At 37.2% G+C, this 16,473-nt stretch overlaps 1 protein-coding gene across 2 annotated transcripts in view; it reads right to left on the bottom strand.

Moving 5' to 3' along the window:
• Nucleotides 1-710: 710 nt before the first annotated feature.
• CEP126 (centrosomal protein 126) overlaps nt 711-16,473 on the bottom strand; it is a 130,677-nt gene continuing 114,914 nt past the window's right edge. The window contains exon 8 of one of the 2 annotated variants that reach the window (XM_043995642.1): nt 711-1,179. In XM_043995642.1, coding sequence (XP_043851577.1) covers nt 1,090-1,179 — 90 coding nt within the window. In that variant the 3' untranslated portion in view covers nt 711-1,089. The remainder of the gene's footprint in view (nt 1,180-16,473) is intronic. The other variant, XM_043995640.1, reaches the window with a different exon arrangement.

Here is a 16,473-nt window from a genome sequence, read left to right as displayed (position 1 = left end):
ACAGCTAGTAATTGTTAAGTGTCTGAGGCTGGATTTGAATTCAGGTCCTCCTGAATCCAGGGCCGGTGCTCTATCCACTGTGCCACCTAACTGCCTGTAAGGAATATATTTTTAAATGTATATAATAGCTCTATAAAACAACCAGGCATCCAGATTATCAGAGATTATGGTAGTGGAACACAAACTCTGGAAGGTTCTTTCAAGCCAGAAAGGTTTCAAGTATAAGTCCAGTAACTGACCTTCCGAAGAACTAGCCTAACTAAACTGTCTAAAGAAAAGTCTAGGGGCAGGTAGGTGGTGCAGTGGATAAAACACTGGCCCTGGATTCAGGAGGACCTGAGTTCAAATCTGGCCTCAGACACTTAACACTTACTAGCTGTGTGACCCTGGGCAAGTCACTCAACCCCAATTGCCCCAGAAAAAAAGAAAAGTCTAACAGAAAAAAGAAAAACTTATGATCAGAATGTTGCTACTAAATAATGAACTTTTTGGCCATCTTCGCCATAAAATGGATCAAAATATAAAATCTTCTTTTTAACTACAGTCTTCCCTTCCACATGTGCAGTGTTAGTGATGGAATGGCTGAAAAGGATCAGAGTAAGTTAAGAATTACACAATTCCTACAATATTGACTAATATTAATATAATTGTGGGTACTATTCATTTGCATTCTTTATTCAATGACCTGAAATATCACTGGAAGAATAAACCACCTCTACAATGACTTTCTGTACATCAAACCAGGGGGAATGGGTATTCAAGGAAGACTAGCAGCTCTGGTTTGAGACCTTGCCAAGCCCTGTTCAGAGCTGCTCATCCACCTTTTGTGTCTACCTGGCACTCAACTCTCACCTGTGGCTCCAAGAAACTATAGCATGCTCAGTAGTCACACTCTGGTAAAACAATCTCAGCAGATAGATTAAACCAGGTTGAGGGTAATCAATGGACCACAAACCCGTCAATGTGTTGGGGTGGTGTCTACCCCAAGCATGTGAAGACTTCCCCTGGCGGAAAGGGTGGATGAAAACACTTTGTTCTAATCGCCATGAAGGCAGCTGAAGCAGGCGCTGTGGAGTGCTTAGAGCTTGGTCAGACATTGAAGATGGCAAGGTCATCCACTGCATCCGGAGCTATCACCAGCTGTCTTGACTTGTGTCTGGCCACTGGACGTCGATGACTCTGGAAGAGAAAGTGAGGCTGACAACTTTGTGCAACTCTGCCTCACTTAAATCCAATTCACACAGGAGTCAAGACATCACCCTCTGATGTCATTGGTCCTCTTTGAAAATGAAGGACAGACAATAACATATATCAAACCAGAAGACATAAATTATAACTAAATGGAGGTGTATCTCACAAATTCTCCTCAAAAAGTCAAATAAAGGAGTTGGCAGAGTTGGTTTTATTATGTACCCAAAGGCAACAAGAAATGATTTCATGGACACTTGGTCATCTTAATCCAGACATGGACTCTATCACCATTTTAGAGGGTGCAATGGATAAAGTGCTGGTCCTGGAATCAAATCCAGCATCAGACACTTACTAGCTGTGTCAGTTAACCGCTACCTGCCTCAGTTTCTTCAACTGTAAAATGGGGATAATAACAGCACTCACCTCACAGGGTTGTTGTGAGGATCAAGTGAGAGAATATTTGTAAAAAGTGCTTAACACAGTACCTGGTGCATAGTAGGCATTATATAAATGTTTCTTTCCTTCCCTATTTCTCAGGTAACTTGAACCAATACAATACAACTGTCACAATAAGACCTAGAGATGGTCTCAGCCATTAAATCCATAATATTCTTACCAAACAAAGAAACATGGTAGCCAAGGGAGGGCAGTTCTATTAAAGAGCACAATACAAGCTAATTTGCAAAATATTATGGAGAAGAATGACAGAAGATTATAATTATCATTCTGCAAAGCAGTGAAATGTAGTTGAGAGGAAAATTATCCTTTGGATAAAATTGAATGGAATATTTGCAGAATCAAGGGAAGGTAGATTAACTGTGGAATACTTATGGAAAGATAGTATGAAATGATTGTTAGTAGGTTTGGTAGAAGTTGTGCCTACATCGATAAACTTATAGATATAAAATATTTCATTGAATTTAAAATATTTTATGTGGAAAAGTTAAATTATGGTCAATTAAAAAAATTTAAAAAAGAATGATTCATTGATGCTCAAGTTAGTGCATTTATCATATTTACAAAAATATAACCCAATACTGTAAGCATATGTTCTATAACCTTGCTTAAACTGTGGGTCGTGACCCTTTAAATTTTTTCCACTCGCAATCCATTTTCTCCCTAGAAATTTTTACATGACCCGGTGTATATAGGTATATAAAATAGGTATACATAACCTTTTACTGTTGCTAAAATTTTCGTGACCCCCCCACAACATTCAATTATGGGGTCGATCCACAATTTAAGAAGCTTTATTCTATACTATGTAGAATGCATGTTCTCTTATGCCAGTAGAGGGCAGTATATGCATATCCAATACCAAAATATAAAAGGAAATAAAAGGTCTTCCATGAAACGATGATTATTAAGTGCCTTCTATGAGCAAAGAAATGTACTAGGATTTATGGGAAATACAAAGACAGGTAAGACACAGCCCTGTGCTTGGGTAAATGAAAAGTATGCAAATATTCAATCAAAAAGTGTGATAAAAGAATGAGGGGATACAGAATGCTATGCAAAGTCAGAAGAAGAAAAGGTCATAATTGAATGAAATTGATCATCTCTGACAATCAAACATTAATACCAATGCACTTAAGGGCATTCTTGATGCTTGTTAATTAATTCAACAAATATTAATGGAATGTCTTCCACATGTTAGTTTCCATGGGGGCATACAAGCCTCTGGTTTCAAGGATTCAACAAAAAAATTCAATACAAATTTACTAAGTAGTTATTATTTGCAAGGCACTATGCTAGACACTATAAAAATAATCCATTGATTCCCTCTTAACACTAAGATCTTATTGTAAAGGTGTCTAATTACTCCCCATTGCAGATGATGCTGATGATTTCATATGTTTACACATACATACATATATACATATACACACATATATAATCATTTTAAGGAAAACTCAATTTCTTCCTATTCTTTCCAGTGTTTTTTTAAAAACGAGTATTTTATCTTCTCAAAAAATTTTTCTTTGTCTATTAATAATTATAACCATTAATATAATCATAAGATTTTTGTTTTCTTATTAACATGGTCAATTATGTTTGTAGTTTTTATAATATTGAACCAGAACTGCATTCATGGCATAAATCCAGTCTGGTCATGGTATATAATCCTTATGATATGTGGCTGTGGTCTCCTTGCTAATATTTCATTTAAAATTGTTGCACTGATATTCATTAGGGATATTGGCCTATAGTGTTCTCTATTTTAACTCTCTCTGGTTATTTGTTATAGAATTTGGTAAAACCTCTTCTTTCCAGTTTATATCATATTGACATTGTTCTTGATTTTTTTTAGCTTTTTAAAAATAGTATTTCCCCTTATTATATGTAAAGATAATTTTGGGCATTTTTTTGGGGGGGGCAGGGCAATGAGGGTTAAGTGATTTGCCCAAGGTCATACAGCTAGTAAGTGTCAAGTGCCTGAGGCTGGATTTGGAACTCAGGTCCTCCTGAATCCAGGGCCGGTGTTTATCCACTGTGTCACTTAGCTGCCTCTTGGCATTTTTTTTTTAAACAAGATTTTGAGTTCCAAAATATTCTCTTTCCTGCCGTTTCCTCTTCCTAAAATGGTAAGCAATTTGATATAGGTTATATATGTGCAATCATGTAATACATATTTCCATATTAGTCATAGTTGTGAAAGAAGAAAGAGATCAAAAGGAAAACACCATGAAAAAAATAAAGTGAAAAAAAATATCCTTCCATCTGTATTCAGAGTCCATCAGTTCTTTATCTGGATGTGGATAGCATTTTCCATCATGAGTCCGTTGTAATTGTCTTGGATCTTGTGTTTCTAAGAAGAGCTAAGCCATTCATAGTTGGTCACTGCACAATGTTGCTGTTATTGCATACAATGTTTTCCTGGTTCTGCTCATTTCACTTGGTATCAGTTTGTATAAGTCCTTCCAGGTTTTTCTGAAGTCTGCCTGCTCATCATTTCTTATTGCACAATAATATTCCATTACATTCATGTACCACAACTTGTTCAGCCATTCTCCAATTGATGTGTATCCCCTCAGTTTCCAATATTTTGCCACCACAAAAAGAGCTGCTATCAATATTTTTTCACATGTAGGTCCTTTTCACTTTTTTACAATCTCTTTGGGATATAGACCTAATAGTGGTATTGCTGGATCAAAGGGTACACAGAGTTTGGTTGCCTTTTGAGCATAGTTCCAAACTGTTCTCCAGAATAGTTGGATCCGTTCACAACTCCACCAACAGTGCATTTATGGTCTCAATTTCCCCACATCCATTCCAACATTTATCATTTTTCCTTTTTGTCATATAAGCCAATCTGATTGGTGTGAGGTGGTAGCTCGAGAGTTGTTTTAATTTGCACTTCTCTAATCAAAAGTGATTTAGAGCAGTTCTCCATATGACTATAGATAGTTTTGATTTCTTCATCTGAAAACTGCCTATTAGTATCCTTTGATCATTCATCAATTGGGGAATGGCTTATATTTTTATAAATTTGACTCAGTTCTCTATATATTTGAGAAATGAGGCATTTATCAGAGATACTTCCTGTAAAGACTATTTCCTTGCTTTCTGTTTTCCTTCTAATCTTGGTTGCATTAGTTTTGTTTGTGCAAAACTTTTAAAATTTAATTTGTAATGCTCTTTATCTCATTTGATCATGAGTTCTTCCCTTCTCAATAGATTTGACAAGTAGACTATTCCTTGCTCTTCTAATTTGCTTATGGTACCACCCTTTATGTCTAAATCATGTACTCATTTTGACCTTATTTTAGTATACAGTGTGAGATATTGATTTATACCTAGTTTGTACCCTATTGTTTTCTAGTTTTCCCATCAGATTTTGGTCAGATAGTGAGTTCTTGTCGCAGAGGCTGGCATCTTTGGGTTTACATTGTTTTTTTAAAAATGTTTGGTAGATGTAATGATTGGAATGATGCCACCTGCTGGAGACTTACTGTAGAAAAGCTCTGCCATGAGGTGAAGGTCTCTGAGGGTAAGACCATGCATTTTTTCTTTGGCGTCAGGAAGTGACGTTTGCTTGTGGGAGGAAGAAGGGGGAGCCTGGCGCTCTGACTCGCTCTCTTTCGTGTGGACTCTGGCAGAGAGCAGAGCTAGGAATGCTCTCTCCCTTTAATAGATAGATGGATCAGGCCTTTCCTTCTCTCTTTACCAAATTCTTATTCTCCTTAATAAATGCTTAAAAGTCTAACTCTTGTTAAAGCTTATAATTTATTGGTGACCACTCATTAGATATTTTAGATAGTTTAGCTAGAATTTTAGCCTTAACATAGAATTTACTTATAAATCCATCTGGTCCTGGAATTTTTTTTTTCCTTTGTGAGTTCATTTATGGCTTGTTCAATTAATTTGTTTAAAATAATTATCTTTAATGAAATGAAGGTTTCTATGAATTGTTCTTTGACTCACTTGTTCTTTGGAATTAAGTTAATTTCCAATTAATTTGGCATTTCTTTTTTTTTTTTTAATTTTTTTGTGGGGCAATGGGGGTTAAGTGACTTGCCCAAGGTCACACAGCTAGTAAGTGTCAAGTGTCTGAGGCCGGATTTGAACTCAGGTACTCCTGAATCCAGGGCTGGTGCTTTATCCACTGCGCCACCTAGCCCCCCCCAATTTGGCATTTCTGATTCAAGGGCCCTATATTGAATGTATTTTTCCCTATTATGGTCAGTAAAAGTTACATTTAAAATTTGTGAGTTTTTTAATGCCCTAATATATGGCCAATTTTTGTGAAGATGCTATGAACTACTGAGAAATAGATGTTCCTTTCTATTCCCAGTGTTCTCCAAAGAACTACCATATCTAAATGTCTACAATTCTCTTCATCTCCTTAACTTCTTGTTTATTTTTTGTTTAGATTTATTTATGTCAGAGAGGGGGTAAATTGGGCCCCCTTGGTATTATAGATTTATTGTTTCTATTTTCCTGTAAATCATTTAACTTTTCCTTTAAGAATTTAGATGCTGTGTCATTTGGTGCATATATGTTTAATATTGATACTGTTTATGGTGCCTTTAGAAAATGTTCATTTCTTTTAATTAGGTCAATTTTTACTTTTGTTTTGTCTGAGATTCTGATTGCTGTCTTCTTTCAGCTGAAGCATAAGAGGTTCTACTCCAGTCCCTTTTAAAAAAATGCTCTAAATATCTTTCAAAAAACCATATTGTTGGATTCTGATTTCTAATCCATTCTGTTATTCTCTTCCATTTTGTGGGTGTTTACCCCATTTACATTCACAGTTATGATTGTTGTATATTTCCCCACATTCTATTTTTTTTTACATTTATTTTTCCTGCTATCTCTAAGAATCTATTTTGCTTCTAATGCCTCCCTTAATCTAGCCTTCCTCTTCTTTCCCCTAACCAATTTCCCTATTTTCCTGTTAAGATGTATTTCTGAACCCAATTGTGTGTATGTGTATTCTTCTCTTCTTTAATCAGTTCCCTCTTCTTGTTGTATAAGCTCTGTCTTGGACATCCCATTTATATGAGATACTTTTCCTCATTCTTTCTCTCCCTTCATCTCCCAGTGTTTTCCTCTTCATCACCCTTTCTATTCTTCCTTTGAGATCATCAAAACACAATAATTCCTAGGAACTCTGTCAAATTAGACCCCAGATGATATAGTTTGGAGGGGCTTTCATCTCCCCATACAAGAAGAAAGTAATATAACTTTATTTAGTCCTTTATGATTTCTCATCCATGTTGAATTTTTTTATGCTCCTATTCACTCTTGTGTTTGTATGTTAGATTTTCCACCAGCTTTGGACTTTTTATCAGAAATGCGTGGAAGTCCTGTATTTCATTAAAGCTCCACTTTTTTCTCTCAGTAATATTATACTTGGTTTTTTTTTTTTTTTGCGGGGCAATGGGGGGTTAAGTGACTTGCCCAGGGTCACACAGCTAGTAAGTGTCTGAGGCCGGATTCGAACTCAGGTACTCCTGAATCCAGGGCTGGTGCTTTATCCACTGCGCCACCTAGCCGCCCCCTATACTTGTTTTTGCTAAGTTATTATTTTAAAAAAAAATTTATTTATTTAGAGTTTTCCCTTAGTTACATGTATAAAGAAATTTTGCATCGATTTTTAAAACTTTGTGTTCCAAATTCTCTTCCTCCCTCCCTCCCCACACCCCTTAATAACTCAAGCAATTCAATGTTATACATGTGTAGTCATGCAAAACATTTCCACATTATTCAAGTTGTTAAAAGAAAACAGACAAAAAACTTTAGAAAGAGGAACAAAATAATTATTCTTCAATATGTATTCAGCTACCATCAGTTCTTTCTCTGTAGATGGACTGCATTTTTTGTAACTCCTTCTGATAGCATCCTGCTCATCATTAAAGCACAGTAGTATTCCATCCTAGTCTCATCCCATAATTTGTTCAGCCTTTCCCCAAGTGATGGGCATCACTTCAATTTCGAATTCAACTTTTTTTTAATTCTCTTTTAGGATACCAACCTAGTAGTGGTATTGCTAGGTCAAACAGTATGCACGGTTTTATAGCCCCTTGGCCATAGTTCTGAATTGCTCTACAGAATGTTTGAATCAGTTTACAACTTTACCAAGAGTATATTAATGTCTCATTTTCCTCATATACCCCACAACATTTTTCATTTTCCTCTGCTGTCCTATTATCCAATAGGTAGTACCCAGGTAGTACCCAGAATTGTTTTGACCAGAATCTCTCCAATTGATAGTGAGTTAGAACATTTTTCTCATATGGCTATAGGTGGCTTTGATTATTTAATTTGAAAACTTCATGTCTTTTGATTATCTATCAATTGGGGAATGGCTCTCATTTTAACAAATTTGACTCAGTTCTCTATGTGTTTGAGAACTGAGGCCTATCAGACAAACTTGCTTCAAGTTTTTTCTTTCACAGTTACTATTGCTAACTGTATTACCCTCTATCCTATTCCCTCCCTTTGATAGTTACTCTATTTTCTATCTCTTTTCACCCTATCCCTCCTCAAAAGTGTTTTGCTTCTGACTACCCCCTCCCATGCTCTGCCCTCCCTTCCTTCACCTCTCCCTCCTTATCCCTTTCCCCTCCTACTTTCCTGCAGGGTTAGATATATTACTCTATCCCATTGAGTGTGTATGTTATTCCTTATTTCACTCACTCCCCCACACCTCCCCTATTTTCCCCTCCACTCCATAAGCTTTTTTTTTTTTTTTTAGAATTTTATTTTCCAAATTACTTGTAAAAGCAAATTTTGGCATCAATTTTTTTTTAAACTTTGTGTTCCAACTTCTCTTCCTCCCTCCCTTCCCACCCCCACCCCAAGAACTCAAGCAATTCAATATAAATTATACATGAGTAGTCATGGAAAACAACTCTACATTAGCTAGATTGTGAGAGAATACAGATAAAAACAAAACTTCAGATTAAGGAATTGTCAAAAAAAGAAATGCGTTTCAGTCCGTTTTCAGATACCATCAGTTCTTTCTCTGTAGGTGTATTGCAATTTTCTTAAGTTTCTTAAGTTCTTCAGTTATTTTGGATCATTGCCTTGCTGAAAATAACGTGCTTCCCAGCATGTTTTCTGGGACTTTTTTCTCATGATTCTCCTGCATTGCTCTCTTTTCTCTTTCCATTCTTTCCTCCCTCTCTCTACATCTTCCTTCTATCTCTCCTACTTTCTCTTCAAAGTCCCTTTTGAGAGCTTCCATGGCCCGAGACCAGTTCATATTTTTCTTGGAAGCTTTGGATGTAGGTGCCCTGATGTTGATTTCCTCTTCTGAGGATGCACCTTTATCTTCCTTGTTGCTGAAGAAACTTTCTATAATTCTGAACTTTCTTTGCTCATCTTTTACTTGACTTTTCGTTCCTCACTGGGGGGCCCTGCTTCTTGGCTACACTACTGTACCCAGCTTCAAAGGGCAGGTTTTTCTCTCGCCTTGCCTGTTCTCTGGGCCAAAGATAACCTCAAGCCAACTTGTTAGTTAACCAGCCAGCAGAGCACTGTGGTGGTTTTTAGTTTAGACAAGCCTGTGACCCTCCCCCACCTGGGCCTCCTGCCACTTGGGATTTCTTCCTGGTTTCCTGGTGGGGTGGGATAGCCGAATTACTCCCTAGGTCCCACTGATACCCCTGCACTTTCCCCCCCAGGCCAGTTGTTCAGCCCTCTCACCTGACTGCAAACTCTGTTCCAGAAGACGCTGATGCTGCACCTGATTCGGAGGCTTGGGGATTAAGTTCTTCTTGTGTGGCATGCCTGGGGTCTCTATTGGTGTGATCCCAGGTTTGGACTTTACTCGCACATCCCTCTTTAATCTATCTATAGCTGGAAAATACTCTCAGCCCATATTTTTGTGGGTTTTTCTGCTCCAGGGGTTCTTTTATTGCTGTTTTTGGGGGTAATTGTATCAGGAGCTCTGTGCATTTAATATCTTTCCTCTGCCATCTTGGCTCTGCCTCTGCCCCGCTCCCCCCCCCCAGCTTTTTCTTGCTTCTTTTATATGAGATACTTTACTCCATTCCACTTCTCCCTTTCCCTTTCTCCTAGTGCATTATTCTCACCACTTTAAAAAAAAAAGATATCAACATAGGGCAATTAGGTGGTGCAGTGGACAAAGCACCAGCCCTGGACCCAGGAGGACCTGAACCCAAATCTGGTCTGAGACACCCGACACTCACCAGCTATACATATCTAGGCAAGCCACCCAACCCTGACCACCCCAGAAAAAAAAACAACAATAAAAAATGCTTTAAAGATATCATCCCTTCATATTCTTTTTTTCTTTTTTTTTTGATCCTTTCAACTCACACTTGTGCCCTCTAAGTATACTCCATTCAGCTGCACTAATAATGAGAAAGTTCTTATGAGTTAGAAGTATCATCTTCCCATGTAGGAATAAAAACAGTTTAACCTCTTAATATCCCATATAATTTCTTTTTCCTGTTTACCTTTTTATATTCCTCTAGGGTCTTATATTTGAAAGTAAAATTTTCTATTCAGTTCAGGTCTTTTCATCATGAATGCCTGAAAGTCTTCTCTTTCATTGAATTCCCATTATTTCCCCTGAAATATTATACTCAGTTTTGCTTGGTAGGTGATTCTTTTTGGGGGAAATGTGTGTGGGGTGGGGCAATGAGGGTTAAATGACTTGCCCAGGGTCATACAGCTAGTAAGTGTCAAGTGTCTGAGGTTGGGGTAGGTGATTCTTGGTTGTACTTCCAGTTCCTTTGCCTTCTGGAATATCATATTCCAAGTCCTCTGATCCTTTAATGTTGAAGCTGCTAGATCTTTTGCTATCTTGACTGTGGTTCCACAGTACTTGAATTGTTTCTTTCTGGCTGCTTGCAATATTTTTTCCTTGACCTGGGAGCTCTGGAATTTGGCTATAACATTCCTTGAAGTTTTCATTTTGGGATCTCTTTCCAGAGGTGATCAGTGGATTCTTTCAATTTCTATTTTACCTTCTGCTTCAAGAATATTAAGGCAATTTTCTCTGACAATTTTGTGGAAGATGATGTCTAATCTCTTTTCTTAATCATGGCTTTCAGTAGTCCAATAATTTTCAAATACCTCTCCTGAATCTATTTTCTAGGTCAGCTGTTTTCCTAAGAAGATATTTCAAATTGCTCTTTATTTTTTTCATTCATTTGGATTTGCTTTATTGTGTCTTGATTTCTCATAAAGTCATTAGTTTCCATTTGCTCAATCCTAATTCTTAAGCAATTATTTTCTTCAGAGAGCTCTTGTATCTCCTTTTCCATTTGGCTTTTCAAGCTGTTGACTTTTTTCATGACTCTCCTGCATCATTCTAATTTCTTTTTCCATTTTTTCCTCTACCTCTCTTTCTTTATCTTCAAAGTCCTTTTTGAGTGCTTTTATGGCCTGATACCAATTCATATTTTTCTTGGAAGCTTTGACTTTGCTATCTTCTTCTGAGGGTGTACTTTGATCTTCCTTGTCACCAAAGAAACTTTCTAGGGTCAGCATCTTTTTCTGTCTGCTCATTTTACCAGTCTATTTCTTGGGATTTAACTCCTTCTTAAAGTGGGGCACTACTTCCAGGGTGCACTGTCCCAAGCTTCAGGGGTCCCATGTGGTACTATTTAAAGAGAGGCATGTTCTGCACTTCCATGGCTTATGCTCTGGTCTGTAAGTAACCACAGGTCTTCTTGCTCTTTAAGCCAGGAACAAATTTCTGTTTCACTGTGTTTGCAAGCTTCATGTGCCCTCTGTCACTGGGCTGTTGCCACTTAAGATTGCTTCCTGGTTCTGAGCATGGGCAACACAACAGAGTTCTGCCTCAGTGCCAGCAGAGAGTCCTGCAATTTCCCCCTGGCCAACTACTCTACCCACTCACCAGACATGAGCTGAGTTCCAGAAGTAGCTGCTATTGCAGCCAATTCAGAGGTTTCCTCTGTCATGGCCTGCCTGGGGATGGATCTGCATGGTGATTGCTAAATCTTGTGTGATTCTAAGTGGATCCTCATACTTATTTCTTTTTGGCTGCTTTAATTATTTTTATTTTGATCTTGGAACCCTGGGTTTTGGCTTTAATATTCCTGGGAGTTTTAACTTGGGGGTTCCTTTTAGAAAGTAATTGATGGATTATATTTCCACTTTGCCCAATGATTCTAAGATGTCTATATGGTGTTTTGATTTTGTGAAATATGATATCTTGGCTTTTTTTTTTGTCCTGGTTTCAGGTAGTACAATTATTCTTAAATTGTCTCTCCTCAATCTATTTTCCAGGTAAGTTAATTGTTTTTGCTGTGAAATATCTCACATTTAATATGTTTTTAGCCTGACTTTGTTTTAATATTTTCTTGCTGTCTTATGGAATTATTAGCTTCTATTTAGTAAATTTTAATTTTCTTGGCTAAGGCTTTGTACTTATTCCAAACTGTTCTCTTTTCACACATTTCTTCCATAGCTCTCATTTGGTTTTAAAATCCTTTTTGTTCTTTCTTTCCTTTTAAAAAAATCTCTTTATTTAACTGTTCCAGGAATCCTGGTTGGACTTGTAATCAAGCTGCATTTTACTTTGAGGCTTTGCATGTGGATTCTTTTAAATTATTCTTTTCTTCTGAGTTTGTGTCTTAAGCTTTCTTTTTACACAATATCTCTTTATGGTGGGATTTTTTTTTTTTGCTAATCCTTCTAGCATACTTCTTGACTTTGGACTTTGTCAGTGTTGGGCTTTGCCCATTTTGGGGGAGAGTATTTGGCCTGAGCTGCTGTCCTCTTATGTCCTCCTGTTGAATTCACAGCTCAGGCTGGAGGCTTGCAAGCTTTCAGTGCTCCCAAAATGATGTGATCCTGTGCCAGATCTGCTCACTGCCATCCTGGTCTGAGCTCTGCAAGTTTCTTTTGGCTAGCCCCTGATTATGAATTTCAATAGATGTGGCTGGGCAGCCATTATTAGCCTGCTAGGAGATTCTGCATGTTCAAAGTGTTAAACTGCAAGTTCTTTGTTTTTTGGTAGTTGTATTTATATAGTTTCTGTGTGGGTCTTGGCAGGAACACTCCCAAATATTTTAGATATTCTATAGTTATTTCAAATGGACTTTTTCTCTTCAAGCTGGGTCTTCTTTGTAGTATACCAAAATAATGACATATGGATTTTATATCCTGCAACTTTCAATTAATTTAACTCCCTAGGGTGATCTAAGTAAACCATCATATCATCTACAAAAAACCAATAAATTTTCTTCCTCTTTACCTATGCTTATTTCCTTAGTTCCTTTTTTTGTCCTATTCCTATAGCAAGTATTTCTGTCGCTATATCAAACAATAATGGTAATGGGCATCCTTGTTATACCTGATTTTAATGCAAAGACCTCTGGCTTATCCTCACCACATGTAATGCTGCCTTTTAGTTATTACTTATATTAACGAAATACATATCTATCCCCACATTTTCTAGTGTGTGTGTGTGTGTGTGTGTGTGTGTGTGTGTGTGTGTGTGTGTGTTTAATAGGAATGGGTGTTGTATCTTGTCAAAAGCTTTTTCGGTAGTTATAGATATAAACATAAGCTGGTTGTCCCTGTTGTTAGTATGGTTAATTATGTTGATAGTTTTCTTAATATTGAATAATCTCTACATTCCTGGTGAAAAGCCAGCCAGGTGGTAGTGTATAATCGTTGTCATTTATTGCTGTGGTTTTCTTGCTAATGTTAAAAAAAAAATTGTATCAATGTTCATTAGGGATATTGGTCTATGATTTTCTTTCTCTGTTTTGACTCTTTGGTTTAAGTATCAAGACAATATTTGTATCACAGAAAGAATTTTTGTAGGATCTTTCTTTTCCTATTTGTTTGCAAATAGCTTATATAATATTGAAATCAATTGTAAATCCATCTTCTCTGGGAAATTTTTTTCTTTGGGAGCTCATTTATGGCTTGTTCAATTTCCTTTTTTTTTTCTCCCTGTGATTGGGTTATTTTTATTCTTGTTTTGTGAGCTCCTTGAGGGCAGGAGTTTTCCTTCTTTTTTTGAAGTTCCCAGTTCTTGATACTGTGGGCCTTGAAATTGGCCTGCCCCTCCCCCTCTGCTTCAGCTGCAAGGGGTGGGGGTGGAATCTTAGCTAGGCTAAGCTGCATGGATGGAAAACCCTGAGCCATGGGTGTGGCTTGGAGAGGTTCATGAAAAAACCTGAGGGACGCTGGAATTTGCTTTGTCCATCCTCCAGCTCAGGTGTGCAGCATGGCTAGGCAGGCCCTGAAGCGACCAGCCCTGAGTTTCACCTGAGAGAGAAAGTTAATAAAAAGGGAGAAGGTAGAGATGCTGGGAGGGGGAGGCGAAGAAAAAGCTAAGAGCAAGGAGGAAGGACGCAGGAGGACTAGGAGAACGGAAGGAGGTCTGTGAGAGAAGCGCTTGAGGCGGGGTTGGCAAAAGTATGGAGCAGGGGAGCTTTTCAGAGAGGGGAACCCTAGAAGAAGGACGACGCTAAGAAAGTTAGATGGCAAAGAGTAAGCACAAGCAGCTGCAGGAGGGAGATGTGCGGAAAGCAGTCAGGTCTCATATAATTTTGTATTTCTTTACCCTTATCTCTTATGTTTATTTTTATAAATGAACCCTGCTTTGATTATTTATTTAAGAGGCTTCTTAATCATTTGCTTATCAATTTGGGAGTGGAGCAGTGTGGATGAAATTTTTAAAAGGCCCTAACTGATTGGTTTAGGAAATTTTAATAGCAGTCAGATAGCCAAACAGTCAAAAGTCAACAGATTAGGCCCCAAGATTAGGGCCCAATTTACAATACAATGATAAAGTAGAAGTTTAAAATACTTGATGTAACTCTTCTATTTCTTCTTTTGTTAAACTGTGCATTTTATATCTTTGTAAACAATCATCTATTTCATTTGTTAATTTTATTAGCATAAAATTGGCCAAATAGTTTGCAATTATTTCCTTTATTTCTTCTTGTGAGTTCCTCCTTTGCATTTTTGGTACTGGTAATTTTGTTTTCTTTTCAAAATCAAATTTTGCTAACAGTTCAATATATTTTATTGTCTCTTTTTAAAACAGTTTATACTTTTATTTTTCTTTCATTTTTGTTAATCTCTTTTATTTTCTGGATTTTTTTGGTGTTTATTTGGGATTATTTAATTTGTTGTTGTTTTATTTTATTTTATTTTATTTTTTTAAGTCACCCAAGCCATTGCTTTGTCCTTTCTTTTGTTGTTGTTGTTTGTTATTTGTCTGGTATTCTCAAAGAGGACCATGACCTCAAGGAGGTGATGTCATGACTTGCAGTGAACTGGATTTAAGTGAGGCTGGGCTGTGCGGTACTAGCCTCAAGCTCTCCTCCCAGAGCCATCTAGGTCCAGTGGAAAGATATATATATATAAGGACAACTCCCTGGATTCAGTGGAAGACCTTGGCCTTTTTAACTCAAGCTTTTGGGGGCAGCTAGGTAGCACAGTGGATAAAGCATGGGTCCTAGATTCAGGAGGACCTGAGTTTAAATCCGGCCTCAGACACTTGACACTTATTAGCTGTGTAACCCTGGGCAAATCACTTAACCCTCATTGCCCAACCAAAGAAAAAAAGAAAAGAAAAAGTCGAGGTCTTTCCTAGGTCTCAGTTTGCCTGAGGCAACACCCATTCAGTGATTAGGGTTTATAGACATGCATTTTGGCAAAGGATTGCTTTGGCCACTCCCCAAAATTTTGGTATGATCTTATTACCATTATCTTCTATGCCATTTCTAGAATGATTTCTTTTAATTTGATGAACCAATTCTTTAGTATATGTTAGCCTAATTTTAATTTATCCAGTGGTCCTTTGGTGATTGTTATTGCATAGTTTTCAGTAAAATGTTAATATTTCTGCTTTTCTGTAGTTTTCTATGAGGTGTTTATGCCTTAATACCTGGTCAATTTTTATAAAGATGCCATATGCAATGCATTGTGTGTATATATACACAGTATACACACACACACACACACACACACACACACACACACACACACACACTACTTCTTCCTCTTCCCATTCAACAACCAACAGTAATTTTGCATATCTAATTTTTCTGAAATGATATTCAGATTTTTTTTGTGTGTGTGAGGCAATTGGGGTTAAGTGACTTGCCCAGGGTCACACAGCTAGTGTCAAGTGTCTGAGGCTGGATTTGAACTCAGGTCCTCCTGACTCCAGGGCCAGTGCTCTATCCACTACTCTACCTAGCTGCCCCTAGATTGTTTAAAAAAATTTTTTTTTAAGTAATAAACATTTTTATTTATAGTTTTGGGTCCCAGTTTTTATTCTTCCTTCTCTCTCTTCCCCACTTTCCCCTCCCTGAGGTGGTAAGCAATTGGATATAGGTTATACATGTATAATTATGTAATACATAACCATATTTGTCATTTCGTACAAGCAAACTTGATTAAAAGAAAAAATGAAAGTGAAAAATAGCATGCCTCAGTCTGTGTTCCATCAATATCAGTTCTTACTTTGGAGGAGGATGCTATGTTTCATCAATAGTCCTTTGGGATTGTCTTGAATCACTGTATTGTTGAGAATAGTTAAGTCATTCACAGTTCTTCATCCAAAAAATATTGCTGTCTCTGTGCACAATGTTGTCTTGGTTCTGCTCATTTCATTAAACATCAGTTTATACAAGTCTTTCCAGGCCTTTCTGAAATCATCCTGCTTGTCATTTCTTATAGCAAAATAATATTCCATCACCATCATATACCACAACTTCTTTAGCCATTCCCCAAATGATGGGCATTCCTTTGATTTCCAATTCTTAGCCAACACAAAAAGAGCTGCTATAAATATTTTTGTATAAATAA

This window comes from Dromiciops gliroides, chromosome 3 (assembly GCF_019393635.1).
Source record: "Dromiciops gliroides isolate mDroGli1 chromosome 3, mDroGli1.pri, whole genome shotgun sequence".
Classification (NCBI taxonomy): domain Eukaryota; kingdom Metazoa; phylum Chordata; class Mammalia; order Microbiotheria; family Microbiotheriidae; genus Dromiciops; species Dromiciops gliroides.
This window is presented reverse-complemented; position numbering and strand designations above follow the sequence as displayed.